The sequence below is a fragment of the Rhincodon typus genome, chromosome 13 (genome assembly GCF_021869965.1).
Source record: "Rhincodon typus isolate 14 chromosome 13, sRhiTyp1.1, whole genome shotgun sequence".
Classification (NCBI taxonomy): domain Eukaryota; kingdom Metazoa; phylum Chordata; class Chondrichthyes; order Orectolobiformes; family Rhincodontidae; genus Rhincodon; species Rhincodon typus.
Window position 1 is genome coordinate 24,236,316 of NC_063344.1, and position 27,002 is coordinate 24,263,317.

The 27,002-nt window shown below is 42.0% G+C and overlaps 1 protein-coding gene across 1 annotated transcript in view; it reads left to right on the forward strand.

Annotated features, from left to right (window-relative positions):
* The first annotated feature begins 16,540 nt into the window (after window positions 1-16,540).
* Window positions 16,541-27,002, forward strand: part of daw1 (dynein assembly factor with WDR repeat domains 1) — a 50,587-nt gene continuing 40,125 nt past the window's right edge. Inside the window, exons 1-3 of the mRNA XM_020529061.2 lie at window positions 16,541-16,654; window positions 17,064-17,136; window positions 26,029-26,173. Of these exons, the coding sequence (XP_020384650.1) occupies window positions 16,615-16,654; window positions 17,064-17,136; window positions 26,029-26,173 (258 nt within the window). The 5' untranslated portion in view covers window positions 16,541-16,614. The remainder of the gene's footprint in view (window positions 16,655-17,063; window positions 17,137-26,028; window positions 26,174-27,002) is intronic.

Genomic DNA, 27,002 nt, shown 5'->3' on the forward strand with positions numbered 1-27,002 from the left:
GTTATCTCTGTCTTGCATTGCAGTTTAGCACAGACACAAAGTCAGGTGGCTTTTCATGACTATCAGCAGCGATTAGTCAGGGGGTTACACACGATGCTGTAAGGCGCTGTGCTACATCAATGTCACACCAGCACCATTTATGTGGCTTCATTTAAATGGTCATGTCTCAAAATCTAAGGGCAGTAGTGCTTGGGCAACTAAAGGGTTGCTGTTGTCAGTCACTGCTTCCGTGTCAAGGGCGGTGTCCAATCTCAGTTTAGAGGCTTGAACACAGACAGTTGACTGTTTGGGGAGGTCAGGATGTCTGTACCATTGTGGTCTGGAGTGTAGACCCGAGTAAGTATTACAGGCCCAGTGCAAAAACTCCAGAGTTTACAGTAAATCAGTTGAGGAGCTGCACAGAGATAAGTCAGGGGTCTGATCACTCATCAGGTGGGGCTGTCCATTCAAGTTGATTGGGGGGGTGGGGGGGAGGCTGGGTAGGGGGGCGGTGGTGGTGGTGTGGGAGGCAGGGTGTTGGTGAGTCACAGTCAGTCCTGGAAGTTATAAGACCATATGAAATAGGGGCAGTAGTAGGCCATCTGGCCTGTCAAGTTTGCTCTGCCATTCAATAAGATCATGGTTGGTCTTTTCAGGGAACTCAGTTCCACTCACCTGCCCGCTCACCATAACCTTTAATTCCTTTACTGTCAAAAATTTATCTATATTTGCATTTAAAACATTCAACAAGGTAGCCTTGACTTCTTCAGTAGGCAGGGAATTTCACAGATTCACAACCCTTTGGGTGAAGAAGTTCCTCTGCAACTCAATCTTAAATCTGCTCACCCTTATTCTGAGGCTATGCCACCTAGTTCTTGTTTCACCTGCCAGTGAAAACAACCTCCCTGCTTCCACCTTATCTATTTCCTTCATAATTTTATATTTTTCTTCTAAATTCCAATGAATATAATCCTAGTCCACTCAATCTCTCCTCATAAACTAACCCTCTCAACTCCGGAATCAACCTAGTGACCCTCCTCTGCACCCTCTTGTGCCAGTTATCTTAATAATGATCAAGGAGGGGAGAGATTATCAGAAGCCCCTACTATGGTAGGGAAATTAGGTTAGTCAACTGTGGGGATTGGAGGCAGAATGTTGAGATGTTGAGCGGACAATAATTGTAAAGGGAGGATCTCAACATAGCGCATTAGAGGATATGTGTAACAAGTATAGCTATGTTGCAGCACACTTTTAGGACTGGGATCATTAAGGAACTAAAATAGGTTTGCTGCGGCCTAGATCGGTCAGAGAAATCTTGGAGTACAGTCCACACAAAAAGGTCTTGATGGTGCTCTGCACAATTGGAAGAGGCAAAGAAAAGATATAATGGATGCTGTAGAGCTAAGAGAGCAACAGCAGACTTCTGAGGAGGAGGAGGAGGAGCAGGATGAGGACGTTGAGCAGTAGGAATGATGGAACATTGCAACATCAGGACTTCACTGACATCTTTCAAATAGCTGAGTGTAGTGATCATTCATTGACTTTATATGTGTGTGGTTGCTTGAAAGGTACATTGTCACTATTTTCTTCCCAGAAGCCTGCTGCATTTTTTTTTGGTTAGTTGTTTTTCTTTGCTTTTGCTGTCATCGATAAAAAGTGAAAGTTTTCCACCGTTTTAAGAATTTCCACCATTTTATGCTCCCACACTGAACCATGGCAAATATCATGCTACAATGGATATTAGGAAAAGAGTTCTACTCCCTGAAACTTGATTCAAAATTCCCATTAGCGCTAAGGACATGTAATCTGTGCAGCTTGATTCTCATAGCTGGAGTTGCAATGACAGTTGATCAGACAAGTGATATTGCAAAATAATGACATAAATTAGCACTTAGCTGATTTTTGGTAAAATTCATTCTAGTGAGGTAACAGGATCATGGTTTTCAAGATCATGAAACAGTATGATAGGGTTGCCACAGAGAAGATGCCTCTACTTGCAGACAAAATGAGAACTCGGACCCATAAATATGAGATGGCCAACAAATTCAATACAGGAGAAACATCTTTACCTGAGAATGGTTAGAATGTAGAACAGAAGTTGAGGTAAAAAGCATACATGTATTTAAGTGAGAGTTAGATAATATTTGAGGAAGAAAGCAATGCAAGGTTATGTTAGGTGAAGAGAGTAACGTGAGGCATAAATGAAGCCACCAATCTGTTGGAATGAATGGCCTATTTCTGTAATGGAACTACATTCTGTGTAGGGCTGGTCAGCTCAGATGGTTAAGAGTGTGGTGTTGACAGCACAGGTTCAGTTTCTGTAATAGCTGACATAGTTCTTGGAGATTTCCTCGCATCTTATCACAATATGATGTTATGATATCATCGAGCTGTGCTTAGAAATCCTCAGGTACCAAGGATGCTCTGTGAAGAGGTTAAAATAAAACTATTTTGTGATCAGTTAAAATAATTATGATTGAAAGATAATACTAGTAAGACAATTACAGGAAGGTGATAACCTTTTTTATTGTGATAACCAGTTATTATCTGCAGCTGATGTTGTAAACATGAATCACTTGTTAGTTTGTACATCCAGCATTTTCTGGATAGGATTTCTATTGTGTTCAGATTCCTTTCAATTTAGGTATCTGTTTACAGCGCAGATTTGATCATTCTTCATTTTGAATAATCCAAAAAATTATAGTTAAAGCCATTAAGGCTGCATATCAATGGATTTTCACAAGCAAATTTTGTTAAGAGAGCAGGTATAGCAATGGGACTATTTCTTTTGCAGCATTATCTTAATTTTGTTTCTATAGTGAATAGTTATGTGCATTGAGATGAAAAATGAATATTTGTGGTAGTTTAGGTTGCAAACAATATTCTCAAAGTGGTGGTCTTAATCAGGCAGGCTGCAAAGATGACTGATGTGGCAGATGGAAATATACTGGTAAAGTAAAAGTATTGAAATGAGGATGTGGCTGAGACACATTAAATGAATTTTATTCTTTAACACTACTACTGTAAGTGAAGTTGCTGTACTAAATTATGATATTGGGTTCGTGCCAAGGAGTTGAAAAACCTTTGTCTTACGCAATTCTACTTTCATCACATCCCTCTCCAATAATACTTGTCCCATCTATTGCCTATCACCAAGCTCTCATAAAACTACTTTCTCTTTTTCTATTACCTGTTTGAACCTAAGCTGCACAGCCATTTGAAGGATTCCTACTTTAATGATAGTTCTACACTCAAAATTGAAGTTGGCTGAGCTTTCACATTGATCTATATTACTTTGAACTAGGTTGGTGTAGAAACTTGATTACCAAACCTGCTGGAGAAGAAAAGGTCAGTTCCAACATCTCTTGTTTCAACATCAAGATAACATTCAAGTATTAGAACCACTATAGAGAGGAGCCCCAAGATTGTTATTTGATATCAAGGATTTGGATTATGAGAAAAGATGAGAGAGAACCAGGCTTCTGAATTTGACATCAGTGAACTAATTTAATAGAAATATAAAAAATGACAAATGGTAAAACCAAATCTTGAATATATTACAGAAAACATTGTTTTAACTGGCACCTTATGAACTGGCACTCTCATTAAACTGATAAAAATTTTACACCTCAAATACTACAACGTTTACTGTATTATTCTGTCCAATTGTTGTAGTGCTTTAATTTATTTCTCCCAATGTAAATAAACTTGTCGTTCAATCAAATGGCCACACAAAATATCAATAGTTGATTCAATTTCGAGTCAATTTCTTCTCAAATACCGTCAACTATCGCTATGTCCGAGCAGTCAGTTGAGACTGTGAGTGAGAAGGCTCTCTGCTGGTAAGTTTTATTTAAGGCAAAGTTGCATATTATTTAAGTGATTTATGCTGTAAATAAACTACTGTGATGTGTATGCCCCCTGCATTATATTTCTGTTACTTAGTATGTGTTTTTAAGATTGATAATGTGAATCTCTTGATTATCCGAAACATTTGATCAATTGGCATACTTATGTTCCTATAGGCACTGGATAGTAAAATGTTTACTGAATTTTGAATTATAGATGAAGGACAAGAAGATATAAGTTCAAACCAGTAAAATGTAAGCTTGGAACATATTCAGAGCCCCATTTTTCATAAAAGAATTCTCAATGTTGGGAATGAACTTCCATTGATGTGTTGGAAGCAGAAATTCCCGGATGCTTTTCTGAAAGAATTGGGAGTTCCACAGTGATCAGTGCTGGGCAACAACTGTTCACAATATAGTAACAACTTGGATGAGGAAAGTGAATATACCGTAGCCAAGTTTGCAGATGACACAATAAAACTCTGAAGGCAAGTGATGAGGGTGACACAAAGAGTCTCTAGATGGAGATAGAAAAATTAAAGGAGTGGACAAAAACTGGGCGGATAAAAAATAATGTGGAAAAATGCAAAGTTATGCACTTTGGCAGGAAGAATAGTGGAATTGAATATTATTTAAGTGTAGAAATACTGCAGAAAGCTACAGAACAATGCGATTTATCTGTCCTTGTCCATGACTCACAAAACACTAGCATCCAATAATGATAGGGAAGGCAAATAGAATGTTAGCCTTTATTTCAAAGGGAATGGAGTATAAAAGTAGGGAGGGTTTACTAAAACTCTAACTAGTCAGACCACTCCTGGAAATCTGTGAACAGTTTTGGGCACCTCATTGAAGGAGAGATATACAGGCATTGGAGGCAAACCAGAGGAGATTCACTACACTGATTCTGGGTATGGAGGGTCTGTCATATGAGGAGAGGTTGAGTAGGTTAGGCCTGTAGATATCTGGAGGGATTCTGGTTTTGCTCACTCCTTCACATTTGAGTTTAGAAGAATGAGAGGTGAACGTTTTGAAAATATAAGATTCTTAGGGATTTTGGCCAAGAAGATGCGGAAAGGTTATTTCCTTTTGTGAGACAGTCCGGGCCCAGAGGAGATAATCTCATCGCAAAGATGGGGAGCAATTTCTTCTCTCAGGGAGTAGTGAATGTGTGAAATTCTTACCACTGAGGACTGTCAAGGCTGGGACATAAGTATATATTCAAGGCTGAGATAAAGAGATTTTTAATCAGCAAGGGATTCAAGGGTTATGAGGATAAGGCAGGAAAGTGGAGGATTATCAGATCGGTTTTGATGTCATTGAATGGTGGAGCAAACTTCTACTCCTACATCTTATAGTTTTATTGGAGCTACAATGAGAGAATTTAGAATGTAGTACTTTGCAGTTTCATTTCCAAAGAGAACTCATTCTCAGTTCTGAGATAGCAAGAACGTCAACTTTCCTGCTCCTCTGCTCCAGCTCCTCCAGCTCCACACTGTGTGATCTCATTCTCAGTTCTAATCCTTGAAGGCTATTCCTCTGCTTTCAACATTCATCCAATTTCTTCTGCTTCACCCAATGTTTGTCAAAATGGCAGCTCCCTGAACTTCAGGTATTTTCATCCCATTTCAAGTCATTGTTAGCTTTCTTCATTCATAAATTAACTTCTATTATCCAAACCGTGTCTATTACTTACCTTTTCCCTTCCAATCAACATGAATGCATGATTGCCACACAATTATTGCACAAAGGAGCCTCAATGTTTCAGAGATAGTAGGAACTGCCAATGCTGGAGAATCTGAGATAACAAGGTGTACAGCTGGATGAACACAGCAGGCCAAGCAGCATCAGAGGAGCAGGAAAACTGACATTTTAGGCCTAGCTTCAAAATCTCCCTTCCCCCTAAAACCAGCCCCACTTGTCCCCGCCTCCCTAACCTGTCCTTCCTCCCACCTATCCCCTCCTCCCACCTCAAGCCCCACCCCATCTCCTGCCTACTAGCCTCATCCCACCCCCTTGACCTGTCCGTCCTCCCTGGACTGACCTATCCCCTCCCTAACTCCCACCTACACTCACCTTTACTGGCTCCACACCCGCCTCCTTGACCTGTCTGTCTCCTGTCCACCTATCTTCTCCTTTATCCATCTTCTATCCGTCTCCCCCTCTCTCCCTATTTATTTCAGAATCCCCTTCCCCTCCCCCATTTTTGAAGAAGGGTCTAGGCCCGAAACATCAGCTTTCCTGCTCCTCTGATGCTGCTTGGCCTGCTGTGTTCATCCAGCTCTACACCTTGTTATCTCGAAGCCTCAATGTTTCCTGTTTATATGAATCTAAACTAATTTACAAGTAGCCCGAAACAGGTGGACAAATTGTAAATAGCATTGTGTGTAACTGAGACTATATTTTGCTGTTGTTTCTTAGTCTCCTTCAATATTCTATTCCCTCAACATGCAATCATTCCAGTCAAATACATTGCCTCTCCTCCATGGTCCAACTTGTGATCATCATTCTCTGATGGTCAGTCCTACTAGATCCAAAGAGGCCACTTCATTGCACTAAATAGTTTCATATTAGAACATAGAACAGTACAGCACAGTATAGGTCCTTTTGCCCACGATGTTGTGCCAACCTATTATCCTACTCAAAGATCAAACTACCCTGCATACCCTACATTTTACTATCATCCACGTGCCTATCCAAGAGTCGCTTAAATGTCCCTGATGTATCTGACTCCATTACCACTGCCGGCAGCACATTCCACACACCCACCACTCTCTGTGTGAAGAACCTACCTCTGACATCTCCCCTATACCTTCCTCCAATCACCTTAAAATTATGCTCCCTCGTAATAGTCATTTGCATCCTGGGAAAAAGTCTCTGACTATCCACTCTACCTATGCCTCTCATCATCTTGTACACCTCCATCAAATCATCTCTCCTCCTTCTTCACTCCAATGAGAAAAGCCCTAGCTCCCTCAACCTTTCTTCATAAGACCTGCCCTCCAGTCCAGGCAGCATCCTGGTAAATCTCCTCTGCACCCTTTCTAAAGCTTCCATATCCTTCCTATCATGAGGCAACCAGAACAGAACACAATATGCCAAGTGTGGTCTAACCAGGGTTTTATAGAGCTGCAGTGTAACCTCACGGGTCTTATACTCAGTTCCCCAGCCAATGAAAGCCAACACACCATACGCCTTCTTAACAACCCTATCAACTTGGGTGGCAACTTTGTGGGATCTACGGGCATGGACCCCAAGATCACCTCTGTTCCTCCATACTGCCAAGAATCCTGCCATTAACCCTGTATTCTGCATTCAAATTTGACTTTCCAAAATGAATGACTTCACACTTTTCGGGGTTGAATTTCATCTGCCACTTCTTTGCCCAGCTCTGCATCCACATTATCCACAACTCCACCAATCGTCATGTCATTGGCAAACTTATTAACCCACCCTTCCACTTCCACATCCAAGTCATTTATAAAGATCACAAGGAGCAGAGGTCCCAGAACAGATCCCTGCAGAACACCACTGGTCACCGAGCTCCGGGCTGAATACTTTCCATTGACTACCACCCTCTGTTTTCTATTGAACAGCCAATTCTGTAGCCAGACAGCCAAATTTCCCTGAATCCCATGCTCTTTTGCTTTCTGAAAGAGCCTATCATGGGGAACCTTATCAAATGCCTTTCTAAAATCGATGTACACCACATCCACTGCTCTACCTTCATTAATGTGTTTTGTCACATCCTCAAAGAATTCAATAAGGCTTGTGAGGCATGACCTGCCCCTCACAAAGCCATGCTGACTATTTCTAATCAAACTATGCTTTTCCAAATAATCATAAATACTATCTCTCAGAATCCTCTCCAATAATTTGCCCACCACAGAAGTAAGATTGACTGGTCTGTCATTCCCAGGATTATCCCAACTCACTTTCTTGAACAAGGGAATAACATTTGTCACCCTCCAATCATCTGGTATTACTCTCGTGGACAGTGAGGATGCAAAGATCATCACTAAAGGGGCAGCAATCTCTTCCATCGTTTCCCGTAGCAACCTTGCGTATATGCCATCTGGCCCAGGGGACCTATCTATCTTCATATTTTTCAAAATTTCGAGCACATCCTCCTTCTTAACATCAATCCGTTCAAGCATATCAGCCTGTTTCACGCTATCCTCACAAACGTCAAGGTCCCTCTCACTGGTGAATACTGAAGCAAAGTATTCATTTGGACCTTCCCTACCTCCTCCGACTCCACGCACAAGTTCCCTCCTCTATCCCTGATCAGCTCTACCCTCACTCTGGCCATCCTCTTGTTCCTCACATAAGTATAGAGCGCCTTGGGGTTTTCCTTAATCCTACCCACCAAGGCTTTTTCATATCCCCTTCTAGCTCTCCTAAGTCCATTCTTCAGTTCCTTCCTGGCTACCTTGTAACCCACTAGAGTCCTGTCCAATCCTTGCTTCCTCAGCCTTAAGTAAGCTTCCTTCTTCCTCTTGACTAGGTGTTCCACATGTCTTGTCATCCAAGCTTCCTTCACTTTACCATCCCTTCCTTGCCTCAGTGAGACTAACCTATCTAGCACTCATAGCAAGTGTTCCCTAAACAACCTCACTAAACAACCATTTCTGTTGTGCATTTCCCTGAGAACATCTGTTCCCAATTTATGCTCCGCTGTTCTTGCCTAATAGCATTGTAATTCCCCCTCCCCCAATTAAATACTTTCCCATACCGTCTGCTCCTATCCCTCTCCATGACTATCGTAAAAGTCAGGGAGTTGTGATCGCTATCACCAAAATGCTCTCCCACTGAGAGATCTGACACCTGGCCAAGCACCAAATCCAATATGGCCTCCCCTCAAGTCAGCCTATCTACATATTGAGTCAGAAATCCTTCCTGGAAATAGCTGACAAAATCTGCTCCATCCAAACTATTTGCACTTAGGAGGTTCCAGTCGATATTAGGGAAGTTGGATTCAGTTTGGATGCAGAATTGACCCTTAGAAGACAAAGGGTGGTAGTGGATGGAAAATATTCAACATGGTGCTCAGTTACAAGTGGCGTACCACAAGGATTGGTTCTGGGTCCTCTTCTATTTGTGATTTTTGTAAATGATTTGGATGAAGGAGTGGAAGGGTGGATTAGCAAGTTCGCGGACAATACGAAGGTTGGTTACGTTGTGGACAATGCGGAGGGCTGTTCTAGGTTACAAAGGGACATTGATAGAATGCAGAGCTGGGCTGAGAAGTGGCAGATGGAGTTTAACCCTGAACAGTGTGAGCTGATTCATTTTGGAAGGACAAACTTGAAAGAAGAATACAGGGTTAACGGAAAGATTCTTGGCAGTGTGGAGGAGCAGAGGAATCTTGGGGTTCATGTTCACAGTTCCCTGAGAGCTGCCACCCAGGTGGATAGAGTTGTTATGAAGGCATATGGTGTGTTAGCCTGTTTCAGCCACATCTGGAATATTGTGTCCGGTTCTGGTTACCTCATTACAGGAAAGATGTGGAAGCGTTAGAAAAGGTGCAGAGGAGATTTACCAGGATGTTGCCTGGGATGGAGGGAAGGTCTTATGAGGAAAGGTTGAGAGAGCTAGGGCTTTTCTCTTTAGAACGACGAAGGATGAGCGGTTACTTGATAGATGTGTACAAAATGATCAGAGGTATAGATAGAGTAGACAGCAGAGACTTTTTCCTAGGGTGGAGGTAGCTTTTACGAGGGGACATCATTTTAAAGTGAAAGGAGGTAGATATTGGGGAGACGTCAGAGGTAGGTTCTTTACTCAGAGAGTGGTAGGGGCGTGGAATGCATTGCTGGAGAAGGTAGTGGAGTCGGCTTCATTAGGGGCATTTAAGCGGCTATTAGATAGGCATATGGATGATAGTATAAGGTAGCGGTGGAGGTTAGATAGACCTTAGGTTTAGGGTAAAAGTTCAGCACAACATTGTGGGCCGAAGGGCCTGTACTGTGCTGTACTGTTCTATGTTCTAAGTTGAAGTCACCCATGACAACAACCTTATTACTTCTGCACCTTTCCAAAATCTGCCTCCCAATCTGTTCCTGAGTGTTGCTGTTGCTATTGTGGGGTCTATAGAAAAGTCCCAATAAAGTGCCTGCTCCTTTCCTGTTTCTGACCTCCACCCATACTGACTTAGTGGAGAAACCCTCCTCCATGACCTCCCTTTCTGCAGCTGTGATACCATCCCTGATTAGCAATGCCACTCCCCCACCTCTTTTACCTCCCTTCCTATTTCTTTTAAAACACCTAAACCCCAGAACATCCAACAATCATTCCTGCCCCTGTGTTATCCAAGTCCCCATGATGGCCACAACATTGTAGCTCCAAGTACTGATCCGTGCTCTCAGTTCGTCACCCTTATACCTGACACTTCTTGCATTAAAGTAGACACACTTCAACCCGTCGCACTGACTGCAACTTTGCCCTATCAACTGTCTATCCTTTCTCACAGACTCTCTGCATGCTGTATCTGCCTGTACACCAGCTACCCCATCCTCTGATCCATAGCTCCGGTTTCTATCCCCCTGCCAAATTAGTTTAAACCCTCCCGACGAGTTCTAGCAAACCTTCTGCCCAGATTTTTGGTGCCCCTCCAGTTCAGGTGCAACCCGCCCTTCTTGTATAGGTCCCACCTTTCCCAGAAGGTATTCCAATGATCCACATATCTGAAACACTCCCTCCTACACCAGCTCTGTATCCACGTGTTCAGCTGCACTCGCTCTCTATTCCTAGCCTCACTAGCCCGTGGCACCGGTGGTAATCCTGAGATTACTACTCTGCTCGTCCTGCATTTTAGCTTCCAACCTAACTCCCTATATTCACTTTTCAGGTCCTCATCCCTTTTCCTAGTTATGTCATTGGTACCAATGTGTACCACAACTTCTGGCTGCTCACCCTCCCCCTTAAGAATCCTGAAGACTCAATCCGAGACATCCCTGACCCTAAATGACTATCTTTTTCTCTGGACACATGGTCATCTCTTGTGTCTGTTAGGTTTTTATTCTTAGTTTGATCCCTGTTAACTTCTACATAACATGATGGCATTTTTTGCAAACATGGTGCCAGTTTCCACATGTTATCCCAAGCAAGAGATGAAAGTTTCAATGCCAGTTTGAGGATGTCAGCAAGAAGAGCTCCATGATATAACAATGGACATCCCAGACCCCTTTATGGCTAATGGAATGCTCTTGACGTGTAGTCACTGTTGTAATGTGGGATACATTTATAACATTAAATTTGAAGACATGAACAACCCAAAGACCATGAAACAAATTTTTTTTATTCTTCATTATTTAGAATTGAGGATCTATTAAGCCTCCTCAACTGGAATTGGCTGCTGTATGGAGAAATAGCGCAGGTTAACTACTCACCACCGGCATATTTCTTTGATGCATCAGCCATTACATTTAACCTTATCTCTTCTCGTAGAAGTATACTTGTAATCGTATAATATCTCATGACCAGGGGAATCCCTAATGCAATATTACATTGATGATTTCCCTCTGAAGGGACAGCTGAGTTACCAGCCATAAAATTACTTCCAAAATTACTTAGCCAGTCTAATTTATTTAAGACCTTCTCTGAAGCTCAATGACAAGAGATCATCTTAGAATAACAGTTACATCTTGACTTCACACTACATTGCCCAGCTAAAAATTCATATGGAAATGTTGCACAAATTTTTTGTAATAAGAGCTAGGAAGAAATTTTTGACTCATAGAAGTAGCTCTGAGTATAAATACTCAAACCTGTAAATAGGATATTATTCCAAGTAAAAGGTGAAAAGTTGATTGCCAGTGTAAGCAACAGTTCCATGATATAACAATGCATCTATTGTACCATGAAATAGATAAGAAGTGAATAAGATAAAGAGGTTTATAAAATCATGAGGGGCATGAGTAGGGTGAATAGCCAAAGTCGTTTTCCCAGGGTACGGGAGTCCAAAACTAGAGGGTATTCGTTTAAGGTGAGAGGCGAAAGATTTAAAAGGAACCTGAGGAGCAACTTCTCATACAGAGGGTGGTACATATATTAGAATATCTGGTCAGCATGTGTTGCATGTACTTGTTGAGTTGTGCAATGCAATGATACTTTTAGAGGCAGCAGGAAGGAGAATTTGAGACTAGCAGTATTGAGAATCTTTCAAATTAAGGATTCTGCCTAACAACAGCCCTGATTGGTTGAGCTGCAGAGTGTTAAAATATTCTAAGTATCAAGCAGAAGAAACATACAGAGCCTGTAGAGAGAAAACATCTATCTCTCTCTTTCTCTCTCTTTCTCTATCTCTCTTTCTCCCTCTCTCTGTTTCCATGTGGGGAAAAGGTAGAAAAACTAAGAAAACTTACAAGGAAGAATTGTAAAACAAGAAAGGGCCTAAATTGGCCTAAGTTCCTCTGATCAACTGTTGAATTGAACAACAACAATCACCATGTACACAACAGTGTGTCACCATTGCTAAAAGTGAAAGAACTGTGAGAAAATAACTTTCCACCTTATGGTCTGGACTTTTAATCTATGAAATTTCCTTTACTCTGTCAATATTCTTTTTCTATCCAGGGCATAGCTCTTAAATAATTTGTCTTTTGTCTGTCTCGTTTGTGTTTGAGTGTATGTTTATGTTTTGAGAGTGGAAATCTTTGCTTTTGTTAAAGCTGTGTATTAAATAAATTGTTTTTTTTTCTGTTACTGACAAAACCTGTTGTGATTTTCTTTTGTCCTGAATAGTGGTCAGTGAGGAAAACTGGTTACTTTGGCTGTCTCATTGAGATTGTATACATATTTACATTCTGTAATGGTTTGTGAAACAGTGGGGTATGATTGTCAGCACAGACTTTCCAGTTAAGTTGTGGCAGGGTGGATGATGGTTTCTAATGGATTTCTCCAAAGGTTAGTAACAGGGTCACTGCTTGTTTTTGATCTCTATTAATGATCCAGATGTGGGTTCATAGAGCATAATTTTAAAACTTGAAGATGACACATGACTTGCAAATGATCTGTAAGATAGTGACAGATTTCAAGACTATGCAGACATGCTCAGAGAATGCGCTGATAGGCGGCAGATAAAATTTAATGAAGAGAAATGTGAAGTGACCTATTTTGGGAGAAACGACAAGGAAAGGTGATGTAAAATAAAATAAAATATACAATTCTAAAGAGTCTGCAGGGACAAAGGAACCTCTGAGCATATATGCACAGTTAATTGAACTAGTGCAGACTGTGATGATAGTGGTATAAAGTGACTAACAAATTTCAACTTCCATCATCCAATTTTGACACCTCGGATGTTTCATAGTCAAAACTGGTTTTAAAAAAAGGCAAAACACTGTTTTGTGATGGCTTCAGTGATCACATGGTCAGGTTGAGCCAAGCTCTTAAAACCATCAGTAAAAAAGAATTAATTTCAGTTGAAAATAACATTATTACAAAAAGACACTGAAATGCAGGTCTGGGGTCTGCAGGTTGATTTACATCTTTCTAGAAATTTCACATATTGGGTGAAAGACATTTACAGATTATCCAGCATGGGAAAGCAATGAAACCACACAAGGGAATGAACAAAGTGAACTGTATTTCAAGCAAGCAGTAAAATGCAACAGAACTGGAAGTCTCCCTCTCTCTCTCTCTCTTATCTTGTCTCCCTCAGCCTCTTGAAAATAACACCTGGTGATAAGGCAAAATGCCAAAAAAAAATCCGTTCACCAAGATTTCAAGTATATGTATAAATTTTGCTGCTACTGAGGATATAGGACACCAATTAAAGTGTGGAATCAGGTTAAAGTTTAATGCCACAAGGACTCTTAACAACTTTATATTCTGCCGATTCTTGATATTCCTTTTTGTACTACACACTTCCCTCTTTTTAAACTTTATATCTGTATTTGTGTATGCTTGTTACATTTTATTATTTTCCTGGGCATAATAAGTAACAGAAGTCCTGTTTCTTTCCTTCAAGTAAACCTTGTAATGGATTCTTTAATTTTGGACTTGAGTTATGTTTTAATTGAAGTGTGATATAGCTGTTTAGGAAAAAGAATTAACAATGTTTGTTGCAGCCAACTGAGGTGCTTAAAGGCAACCAAATCCACTCCTCTCTTAGTCATAACAACAGTAAGAAAACATTATGGGATCCTGAATAGAGGCACAGAGTCCAAAAGCAAGAACTTTGAGTTTTACCTGCATGGGGGTGGCACGGTGGCTCAGTGGTTAGCACTGCTGCCTCACAGCGCCAGGGACCCGTGTTTGATTCCACCCTTGGGTGACTGTCTGTGTGGAGTTTGCACATTCTCCCCAGGTCTCCGTGGGTTTCCTCCAGGTGCTCCGGTTTCCTCCCACAGGCCAAAGATGTGCAGGCTGGGTGAATTGGCCATGCTAAGTTGCCCATAGTGTTCAGGGATGTGTAGATTAGGTGGGTTTATAGGGTAATGGGTCTGGGTGGGATGCTCTGTGGGTCAGTGTGGACTTGTTGGGCCGAAGGGCCTGTTTCCACATTGTAGGGATTCTATGATCTATGATATGATCTATTAAACATTGATTTGGATTATTGAGTCATAGAGATATACTGCATGGAAACAGACTCTTTGGTCCAACTTGTCCATGCCAACCAGATATCCTATATAAATATAGTCCCATTTGCCAGCAATTGGCCCATATCCCTCTATACCCTTCCTATCCATATATCCATCCAAATGCCTCTTAAATGTTGTAATCGTACCAGCCTCCACCACTTCTTCTGGCAGCTCATTCCTTCCACATGAATTGGTTGCCCCTTAGGTCCCTTTTATATCTTTCCGTTCTCACCTTAAACTATGCCCTCTAGTTTTGGACTCCCCCACCCCAGGGAAAGACCTTGCCTTTTTACCCTATCCGTGTCCCTCATTTTTTTTATAAACCTCTAAAAAGTCACCTCTCAGCCTCCGACACTGCAGGGAAAATAGTTCCAGCCTATTCAGCTTCTCCCCATAGCTCAAACCCTCCAACCCTGGCAACATCCTTGTAAATTTTCTCTGAACCCTTTCAAGTTTCACAGGGTCCAATTCTGGAAACTGCACTTGACGAAGGAGGTGAAAGCATTGGAATGCTGAAAACATTTATAGCAACAGTTTCAGAGATTAAATTATTCAGAAATGAGAACATATTAAAGAAACAGTGGTTGTTCTTCTAAGAGGAACAAAGTTTCAGAGGAGATTTCATTGAAATACTCAAAATCATGAATACTCCAGATGGAGAACTATGAAACTGTCCCCAAAAGGGAGGCAAAAAAATTCTGGAGATGCTAGAACCCAAGGTAGACAAACAGGAAGCTGGGAGAACACAGCAAGCCAGGCAGCATCTGGTGGAAAGGAGTAGTCAACATTTCAGGTATTACCCTTCTTCAGGATGTTGACTTCTCCTTTCATCCAGATGATATCTGTCTTGCTGCGTCTTTCCAGCCTCCTGTTTGTCTACCTTGTATTCCAGCAACTGCAGTTTTCTTGTGTCTAACCAAGTTCATACCACTACTAAGTCTCTTCAAAGGATGCTCATTATCCGCTGTTCACATTGTGGCCTCCTCCACATCGGGGAAACCAAGCGGAGGCTTGGGGGCCACTTTGTGGAACACCTACGCTTGGTTCGCAACAAACAACTGCACCTCCCAGTCGTGAAACATTTCAACTCCCCCTCTCACTCCTTGGACGACATGTCCATCCTGGGCCTCCTGCAGTGCCACAACGATGCCACCTGAAGGTTGCAGGAACAGCACCTCATATTCCGCTTGGGAACCCTGCAGCCCAATGGTATCAATGTGGACTTCACAAGCTTCAAAATCTCCCCTCCCCCAAGCGTATCCCAAAACCAGCCCAGCTTGACCCCGCCTCCCTAACCTGTCCATCCTTCCTCCCACCTATCCACTCCACCCACCTCAAGCCCCACCCCTATCTCCTACCTACTAGCCTCATCCACCTTCCTTGACCTGTCCGTCCTCCCTGGACCGACTTATCCCCTCCCTAACTCCCCACCTACACTCACCTTTACTGGCTCCAACCCCACCTGTTTGACCTGTCTGTCTCCTCTCCACCTATCTGCTCCTTTATCCATCTTCTATCCGCCTCCCCATCTCTCCCTATTTATTTCAGAATCCCCTTCCCCTCCCCCCATTTCTGAAGAAGGGTCTAGACCCGAAACGTCAGCTTTCCTGCTCCTCTGATGCTGCTTGGCCCGCTGTGTTCATCCAGCTCTACACCTTGTTATCTCATTTTGAAGAAGGTCTCTGCCTCGCGCAGATGCGAACTCAGTGCATCCCTTTCTCACACCACACTGCCACCCCTGAAGAAGAGTAATACCGGAAACATTGACTTCTCCTATCTTCCATATGCTGCCTGGCTTGTTGTGTTCTTCCAGCCTCCTGTTTGTCCACCCATGAGGGAGGGTTACAGAACCAGCGATCACTAATTTATTTGGCAAAATGACTATACACAATACAAGAAATGTTTTTTCTAAACCAGCCAGTGGTTAGGAGCTAAAATGTATAGTTTGGGAAATGCTCTTCGGAGGGTCGGTGCTATCGATGGGCCGAACAGTCTCTTTCATTATTTTTCTATGAATATATGAAGTTGAACTAGTGAATAGAGCACAAAATTCTCCTTTGCCAAGATGGCAGCGCAGGTGGCGTTCACGGAATGTACGCACGCGTGCTGGCCGCCAATCGGCGACCACCGTGTGCGAGTGCGCAGTTAGGATGACTGGTTGGTTGCTGGGCAACAGGAGAAGGACGCGGTCTCAGTGAAACATGAGGCTCAAACGGTTTCTGCTGCGGTATTACCCGCCAGGTGAGACCGGGAGGGCAACCAGGGGCCGGGACCGGGACCGGGCCGCTAACTCCCCGGGGTCGTGCCGGTGAGATGCTGGGCCGGGCAGCCGCTCTGACACCCACCAAACTGGGGAACCTGTGGTTGGCACCACCGCGGCCGCGTCTCCAGCCGCCTTCAAACCGGAGACATCAAACATTGGGCCTGACAGCCTACCTACTGTGAACTTCTTTACTGGGTCACTTCTGTTTTTGCTTTGTTCTGTGAAGTTAAACTGTAGGTTCCTTCAAAACTCCTCAGTGCCCTGTGCAGCTCAGCTCTCAAGTCGGCTCACATTTGGAGAATGTAGCTGCAGGGATGCTGAAATCATCAAAATTCCTTTACCTTTCACGAATAGTCATGAATATTTATATTTTTGTATCTTTGCCAGGAATCATTTTGGAGTACGAAAAAGGAGGGGAGACAAAGAACAAATCCATTGATCTGCTTGACTTGACTCCAGTGTAAGTGTGATGTCTGAGTAGCATTAAAATGCAAATAACTTTCAGTTTTTACAGGGTCCTGCCCAAAAGTCCCCTTGCTCTTTTTCAACTATACATGTCATCATTGGCAAAATGACCATACACAATATAAGAGATAGTAGGAACTGCCGATGCTGGAGAATCTGAGATAACACGGTGTAGAGCTGGATGAACACAGCAGGCCAAGCAGCATCAGAGGAGCAGGAAAGCTGATGTTTCGGGTTGAGACCCTTCTTCAGAATACACAATATAAGAATTTCTTTTAAACCAGCGAGTGGTTAAGATCTGGAATGCACAGGGAGATGCTGTTTAGAGGGTTGGTGCAGATTCAGTGGGCTGAATGGCCTCCTTCCATCACTGTAGAGCAGCATGATGGCTCAGTGGTTAACACTGCTGCCTCACAGCACCAGTAACTTGGGTTCGATTCCAACCTTGGGTGACTATGAGTGTGGAGTTTGCACTTTCTCCCATGTCTGCGTGGGCTTCCTCTAGGTGCCACTGTTTCCTCCCACAGTCCAAAGATGTCTGGTTAGGTGGATTGGCTGTGCTAAATTGTCCCGTAGTGCCCAGGGATGTGCAGGCTAGGTGGTTTAGCTATGGGAAAAGCAGGGTTACAGGGATAGGCTGGGTCTGGGTGGGATGCTGTTCAGAGGGTCGGTGCAGACTTGATGGGCTGAATGGCCTCTTTCCACACTGCAGGGATTCTATGATTTTCTTTTAAAAATAAAGAAAGCAAAGTGCTGGAAATACTCTGCACATTAGGCAGCATCTAGGGAGAGAAAAACACTCTTGACTTTTCAGGTTGAGGATCGTTCATCTGGTGAAAATTTGCCATGTGCAGTTAACCTGGGTCCCTTGTTAATAATGCAAATAAGTAGATTTGAGACACTGTCTCTACTTTGCTCAATATCTGCATGCAGCCAATGCTTCATGTGCTGCTGAGTGGCTGCGCTCCTTAGCAGAGTCCCAAGTTTTCACTCCTCTAGCAATATTTAAAGCTCCTGTACAGTACTTAAAGCCAACATGTACCTCTTAAAGTGGAAAAGAGGATGGTGTTTGGAAGAGCATTCTACTGGAAACAGATGCTGAAATTGGTTGCAGACGTGAATTGAGCAAGAGCAACATTGCAGCAGGGTACAGAACATGCTCCATGTTTTTCTAATACTGCAATGGACACCTTGATGAGAAAGTGGACATGAGAGATGCCCTCTTTCTGCAGGAGACCGTGCAGGCAAACTCAGAAGGCAATATGAGTAGATAGCTTTAGCCTCAGTGTCAAAGTTCTAGCCCTGGATGCTGTGCTGCAAGTAATCACATGAATGATCATGGTCATTCAAATGCAAATTATTAGCAGTTGTGCCATTACCCTGCACTGGGTCCTAACAGACTTCACCTAACGTTTTAACAGAAGTGACCAATGAGATAGAGGATACAATGTTTCTTTTTTTCCAAAATTCCACTGGTTTTAGGTAGGTCACCCTAAATTGGAAGACAGCAACTGTAATGCTTCTATTCAAAAAAAGAGGGAAAGATGAAGCAGAAAACTATAGATCAGTTAGCTTAACGTCTGTCATAGGGAAAATGTTAGAAGCTATAATTAAATAAGTTATTGCAGGACACTTAGATAAATTCAAGCAAATCAGATAGAGTCAATCTGGTTTTGTGAAAAGGAATTCATGTTTAACCAATCTATTGAAATTCTTTAAGGATGTAATATGAGCAGTGGATAAAGGCGAGCCAGGGATATACTGTACTTAGATTTGATAGAGTGCCAAATCAAAGGTTATTGCAAAAGCTCATGGTGTATGGGGTAGATAATTGGCAAGGATAAAAGATTGCCTGGCTAACAAAGAAGCAGAGACTAGACATAAAGTTATCTGGATAGGCAGGAATGTGTGTTTGAAGTTACGATCAGATCAGTCATGGTCTTATTGAATGATGGAGCAGACTTGAAGGACTGAATGGCTGGCTCCTTGTTAATATGTTTGTATGTCGCTGAAAACACTACTCGGTGTTCTATACTGCCATTACACACCCTTCAGCAACTTAATCAATTTCAACCTCATAATACTTTCACATACCTCTAATCAACTTTTTATATTTCACACTGTTGCAAACTTCAAGCAGCATCTCATATCTTGCTCACATTGCCAGTATTTAGTTATGAAAACACATTGCACCACATTTACTGACATATATCTCTGTCTCTTGCAGGGCAACATGGGGCTTTTACCCCGACACAGCAACAATCACTTGTTGGGGTTTGGGCACAGTTGCACGTTCTAACTCTGATGCAGGAGACAACAATTGCAAAATTGTTATGATTGTCGCAGGCTCTGAAACAATCAAAAATATTGAGATCCTGATTCCTAATTCTCCTTCTCACATTCCATTTCCACTCATTTGAAAATTTCTTTTGATTTGTAAGTTGCGGGTATATAAACATGCATTTTTGTTATATTTCTTTTTCTTCACCATAAGTCTGCTCTTGTCCAATTCACTTTTCCGAGACTGAAAAATTGAAACCTGGCTGGGCAGTGGTGGAGGAGGAAGAACCAGAAGAGCAGGAAGACAGGGATGAAGAAGAAAAATTGTCACATGTGTGTGTTTTTCACATGTGAACCACGTGCCAGGAGTTGCTTTCACACTACTACAGTCTTACAGAATATCACAATGGTCCAATAATCTGTTGTGCAGCAGATTATTAGGATTGCTGATTTGATGCCATGGAGCACATTCTGTTGTCCTGTCTTAGGATGACAACATTCCTCCATCCACCTCTGCCATTCATCAATGTCATTGTCATTGCTTATCAGCCAACCAACCCAGGTTTTTGCTGCTCATGCTGAAATGGTGCGATCAGAAACTGGGCCTTTTTGGTCCAGAACTGCTTTAGGCCATTCTACATCCATCTGCAATCTCATCCATGCTGCAGACACAATGTAGACCTGTATTTGAGTAGCAATACAGGCAGAGGCACATGAAAGACAGGCACTAAGGGAAACCACAAGAGTGATTTTTTGACATTTATAGGAGATACAGTCATCTTTTATTAAACATTTGATTAAGATGTTGTATGGTGGTTTTTATTTTTACATTGATGTCAAGTACTTGATGTGACCCCCACCTCTGCGACACCTACACCAGTGGTTCCCTCCCTCACTTGTGTCCTGGGACTGCAGAAACAATCCTAGTATGCAGGTGAATATCATGAATATTGTGAATATCAAGCCTTAGCCCCACACCTCCTCATACCTCTCTGATTGACTTATGATTCAGTTGCCCTTCACAAATAGAAGCAGTGTAAGTCTCCTGCCACCTTTCTGACCAGAAAGCAAGGCTCCTGGTGCTTCAAAAAGATTCTGACCACATTTTCTTGCTGAGAATTAGGTAGTAGAAATGCTGCCTGAGCACTTTGCCTGGATATGGCCACTTGCAGTGCACCCTCCCGTCCCTCTTCCAGTACTTTATCTTGATCTGTGTTGCCCCTGCTTATTCTCCCTAGTGTTGTCACTTGGGGTGGATATAAACTACAGCATCTATGTCTGTTTGTGCAAAATCTTTGAAATCAGGATAAAGTCCTTCAACACATATAAGATCATTCCCTATAGAATTTAACAATTCCAAACAACTTTGAAAACCACCATATATTACTACAATTCAGCAAGAGCAGGTAGAAATCAATCAACAACCAAGCAACAAACAGTTGATGATTCCTTTCAGGAGCAATGGTCACGGATTCCTTCCACGTGCTGAATGATGTCAATGTACACGAGGTTAAGTGAGGACATCAGCAGGATCCACAGTGATTGTACTGGTGGATCAGTGTAACTAGCTTATTGACTTCACCATCTTCCTGCTTCTCAAATGGATGCTGCCTGTGTAAATATTAATGACTTCACCGGAATGGCAAACAGTGCACCTAGCACCTGATGGATTCTCAATGGTCACCATTTTGAGGCAAAATGTTGCATGTAGCGCCAGAAACAACAACACAACAGAGCTATGATTTGTGCTGATGGGTGTGTGGCCTACTCAGTCTTTCCACCAAAATATGCCCATTCACACTTACCTGTTTTGAAGTTTATAACGTATGGTTTAAACATTTGTTATCCATTTTTAAATGTTTGCTTGTTTCAGTTCCCTTTTGATTGCTTACAGAAAATTAATGCTGCACAAGCTTGCAACTTTTTCAAAGGCCAATGAACTCTGTGAAAGGTAAAATTTCCTAATATCTAACCTTGATCCATGCTTGTGTAACATGCACATATTCCCTGGTTTTCCCTTATTAACTTATCAAAAAGGCAGTCCACATGGACACAGTATCATTTTAAAGACTACAATCAAATTTCTTCAAAGTCAAAGGGTTTTTGAAAAAAAACATAGAACTGCATAAATCTATCCTGGTAATTAAGGATTGTGTAATATAAAGGTATGAATCTAGTAATCCTTCTCTTTATTGATGCCATATTTTATAAGCAAAATTAATATTGCTTTTTTTCAATTTATTCATGGGATGCAAGTGTCATACGTAGCATGGTGGCTCGGTGGTTAACACTGTCGCCTCACAGTGCCAGGGACCTGGGTTTGATTCCACCTTGGGTTACTGTGTGGAGTTTGCACATTCTCCCTGTGTCTGCCTGAGCTTCCTCTGGATGCTGTGGTTTCCTCCCACAGTCCAAAGGTGTGCAGGCTAGGTTGATTGGCCATGCATAAATTGCCCATAATGTCCAGGGATGTGCAGACTAGGTGGATTAGCCATGGGAAAGGCAGAGTTACAGGGATGGAGTGGGTCTGGGTCAGATGCCCTTCAGAGGGCCAGTGTGGACGTGATGGGCTAAATGCCTACTTCCACACTGTAGAGATTCTATGAACAAGTTAAGCATTTGGTGATCCCTAATTGTCCTTGAGAAGGTCTTGAGTCACCCTGTTGACCTGCAGCAGTCCAGGTGATGCAGGTACACCTATTGCAGTGTTAGGCAGTAAGTTCCAAGATGTGAACCCAGAGACACTGAGGTGAGATAGTTCCTAATCAAAATATGTTCCCTGGAATCTACTGATCTTCTTCTGCTAGGCTTTAGAGGTCCCACGTTTGGATAGCGCTGTCAGAGGAGACTAGCATCTTCTAATAGTATGCCCTGCTTGTAACCATGCGTTAGTTGTGGAAGGGTTGAATATTTAATGTGATGGATATGTTTTATATTAACCAAGCTGCTTTAACCTGGATGGTGTGAAGCTTGCTTAGCTTTATTGAAACAATTTTCATCCAGGTAAGTAGAAACATTCCATCATTCTTCTGATTTGTGCATTGTAAATTGTTGACAGGTTTGGAGAATTAGGAGGCATGTTACTTGCTGCTGGATTCCAGCCACTGATTAGTTTATAATAGCTCTGTATTTGTATGGCTGGTCCAGTTAAGTTTCTGGTTAATGGTAATCTCCAGGATGTAGATTGTGAGGAATTTAGTGATGCAAATGCTGTTGAGTGTCAAGGGGACATGGTTATATTCTGTTTTGTTGAGATGGTCATTACCTGCCACTTGTCTGCTGTGAATGTTACATGTCATGTGAATTTGTCCATATATTGCTGCACATTGATATGGAATGTTGCAGCATTGGAAAAGTCGTGAATGGATACTGAGCATTTTGCAATCATCGGTGAACATCCCCACTTCAGTCCTAATGAAGTTCATTAATGATGCAGCTGAAGATGGTTGGATTTAGGATTCTGAAAAACTTTGTAGTGATGGTCTTGCACTTAGATGATTGAACTCCAACAGCCAAAACCATCTTCCTTTGTGCCAAATGAGACCTAACCAATGTCTTTTGCCATACAGCTATATAAACAAAAAATGCTGGAAATACTCTGCAGGCCAAGCAGCATTGTGTAGAGAGAAATAAAGTTAATGGGGTGGGCAGAAGTTCAGGATGTATGGTATCACACCCATCACCTGCCATATAGCCTGCGTGATATTAAGTTATATTGGTTTCAACACAGTTCGAAGTGTGGGAATTGGAAAGAATTTGATTGAAGGCTGTGTTGATCGTGGATTAGGGTAATTCCCAGTTGTGTAAAGGAACTATCAGGTGGACTTGTGTAGGAGGTGAAACCATCAGAACAGATGCAATGAAGAAATTGGAATAATGGAATAAAGTCCTTATAAGATTTGCAATGGGTGGAAGTGTAATTAATGTAACGGTTGGACTCAGTGCTGTATCTACAAGAATCTAGTAGTAGATACTAGTAGATAGCTTATCTGCAGAAGTGGAGACCGAGCAGTTAAAGAAGAGAAGGGGAAGAGTCAGACCTGGACAGTAAGAAGGTGAGCGATAGATAAAACTTTGAAGCAAAGTCTATGAAATTTTCCGGAACAGAGACCAGCCGTGTTTAATGTACTACTTGATACGAGTGCAAAGGAACCTGAACAGAATTGGATCAAGCACTTGAGCATCCAGTCATTTGCCATCTTAATTATCCTTTACTCTCTTTTTCTGACCTCAATGTTCTGTTTCACTGAAATTCACAGAACAGCATAATGAAAGCATTCTACAGGTTTTTAGACAGAAGACATCCCTGGACATTACGCTATCAACTGTAAAAGTCGGCAGAACAATTCTATTCTCTGATGTTACAGCAGTTCCCTGGAAAGAGCAAGAAACAAAGAAATTCAGTGTTGTGGTGGTCTTTAACATTGCTAGCAGGGTATGTCCACCCTGTTGACTTGGCAGGAAGTCTTCTTTCTGGAGGCTACTATTGTCAGCACCTTCAAGTCTTTTGAGATATTGTTCTTCAGTCATGTTCAGAATCACCAGAGTGTACCTTGTGTTGTTAATTGCAGGCCTCACTATGCTGTGTGAGTTTCCTACTGAATAGCGAATGTTCACTAGGCTGATTTCTGCAATGATGTTGTCCTATGACGAAAGGTTGAGCAGTTTCTGCCTATACTCATTAGAATTTAGAATAATGAGAGGTGATCTTGTTGAAGCATAAAATTCTGAAAACTTTGATAGGGTAGATGCTGAAATTATGCTTTGTCTTGTGTAGGAATTTAGAACCGGTGGTAATGGTTTAAAAATAAGGCTTCTCCCAATTAAGATATAGATAAGAAGTATTTTGTCTATTGGAGGACATTATTTTTTTAAATTTACTTCCACGGAGAATAGTAGAGCTTGAGTCCTAAATTAAATTCTTGGTTGAATTAAATAAATTTTTCATCGAGAAACAAGTCAAGGGTTATGAGGAGTAAGCAGACAAATGGTGTTGAGGTCACAATGAAATCATCTAATTGAATGCTGTACCGATTGGTCAGAAAGGCCTACTGTTCCTCCCATTTCTTGTGATCTTCTAATCTTCTTCATTGAGGCGCTCAAGTTAGTAGGTTCCTGCTTCCTGAAGTTCTGGCAGTACTGCTGTTCATGCCTAAAGAGAGGCAGGCAAGAATTTTAAACTTAACAGTTTCAAAAACTAGTACAATTTAGATGAAATTATTGTGGATGTTCCTTTTCTGAAATAATTTGTGTAGAAATTAATATATTTAAATAAAGTAAAACATGCTTATACACTTAATGGTAAGGTCCTGGCGAGTGTTGTTGAACAAAGAGACCTTGGAGTGCAGGGTCATAGTTCTTTGAAAGTGGAGTTGCAGATAGATAGGACAGTGAAGAAGGCGTTTGATATGCTTGCCTTTATTGGTCAGTGGATTGAGTGCAGGAGTTGGGAGGTCATGTTGCAGCTGAATAAGATATTGGTTAGGCCACTTTTGGAAAACTGTGTGCAATTCTGGTCTCCCTGTTATAGGAAGGATGTTGAGAAACTGGAAATGGTTCAGAAAGGATGGACAAGGATGTTGCCAGGGTTGGAGAGTTTGAGCTGTAGGGAGGGGCTGAATAGGCTGGGGCTATTTTCTTTCGGGTGTCGGAGGCTGAGGGGTGACCTTATAGAGGTTTATAAAATTATGAGGGGCATGGTTAGGGTGAAAAGACAAGGTGTGGGTGGCATGATGGCTCAGTGGTTAGCACTACTGCCTTGCAGTGCCAGGGAACCGAGTTCAATCCCAGCCTCGGGTGACTGTCTGTGTGGAGTTTGCACATTCTTCCTGTGTCTGCGTGGGTTTCTTCCAAGTGCTCCAGTTTCCTTCCACCGTCCAAAGATGTGCGGTTTAGGTGGATTGGCCATGCTAAATTGCACATACTGTCCAGGTACGTGTAGGTTAGGTGGATTATCCATGGCAAATGCAGGGTTACAGGGGGTGAGTCTGGATTCGATGCTCTTCAGAGAGTTGTGTGGATTTGTTGGGTCAGATAGCCTGTTTCCACACTGTAGGGATGCTATGGATTTGTCTTTTCCCCAAGGTGGGGGAGTCCAAAACTAGGGCATAGGTTTAAGGTGAGAAGGGAAAGATTTAAAAGGGACCTAAGGGGCAACTTTTTCACGTAGGGTGATGTGTATATGGAATGAGCTGCCAGAGGAAGTGGTGGAGGCACGTACAACTACAACATTTAAAAGGCATCTGGAAGGGTATATGAATAGGAAGGTTTTAGAGGGATATGGGCCACATGCTGGCAAATGGAACTAGATTTATGTAGGATATCTGATTGACATGGATGAATTGGACCAAAGGGTCTGTTTCCATGTTGTACAGCTGTATGACTATATGACTTTATTGCTAAAGTGTGCAGACATATTTAATTACTCATGGCTAAGATCTTGAGAAAGTCAAAATTTATACTATGTAGGCCGAATTTCTTATTTCTGCAATGTCGTCTGAAGGAACTTTTAATTTTTTGTATTCTTGTCGATGCTACTCAAAGTTTTCTGGTGTTGAGATGTGTTGGCATTAAAACGTATTTTTCTTTCATATAATGATTAATCTAGTGCAGATGTAGATGCTGTGGTTGAGGAAATCCAGAAGATTGAACCACTCATAACTGCATCTCGGACAGAGCAAGTGAAACAGCTGGTGCAGAGACTTCAGGAAAAGCTTGGTCAACATGATGATCACAAATTCTACCTGTTTAAGGTGAGAAATTTTCTTGATGTCAATAGATGAAGTTATGTTCTGCTGCAACCTATTCTGCTCTTTAGAGGGCACTAGTTATCAGGAAATGTTGACGCTGATTTAGTGTAAAACTAGATTGTTATTACGCCTGATGATCGTTCCCTTGATGTGATATTTATGTATTTAGTTAATTAACTGGACAAGCACATTGAGACTATCAGGCAAATGAGTTTTTTTTAATATTAAGAATTTTTTTTATCAAGTTTATGTTAAGGATTTGTAGGAATACTTTGCAAAAATTACAAAACATATGGAATATACATAAATAGTTTATAATAATGAAACCCTAGTACAGGACTAGATTTAATTGAAATAAACAGTGTTTCGGTCCAAATAATGTAATGAAAATCATGGCTGCACTTTCAGAGCTCTGTTGCTGTTTCATAACAGGACGGTCCAGTTTTCCTTGCACAAATATAACAAACCATAAAATCTGGAAATCTGAGATAACAAGGTTTGGAGCTGGATGAACACAGCAGGCCAAGCAGCATCAGAGGAGCAGGAAGGCTGACATTTCGGGCCTAGACCCTTAAGGCCTGAATGTGGACTGTAGTCCATTGGGGATGATCTGGTTCCGTAGGCAGGTACTAAGAAAGGTGATGTGGCTGTAGTACCTGGTTTGCTTCAGGACTTGGTTGAGCAGTTTCAAGGCCGAAGAGATTACGAGAGAGTTGCAGTAGGAGAGAGATCCACTGAGGTTTTTCCGGAGGGAGGAGGGTAACTTCTTAAGGGTAGGCATCCTTAGAAGAGGCTTCGCAGTGGGGTTAAAATTGTATCAGAGATAGTAGAA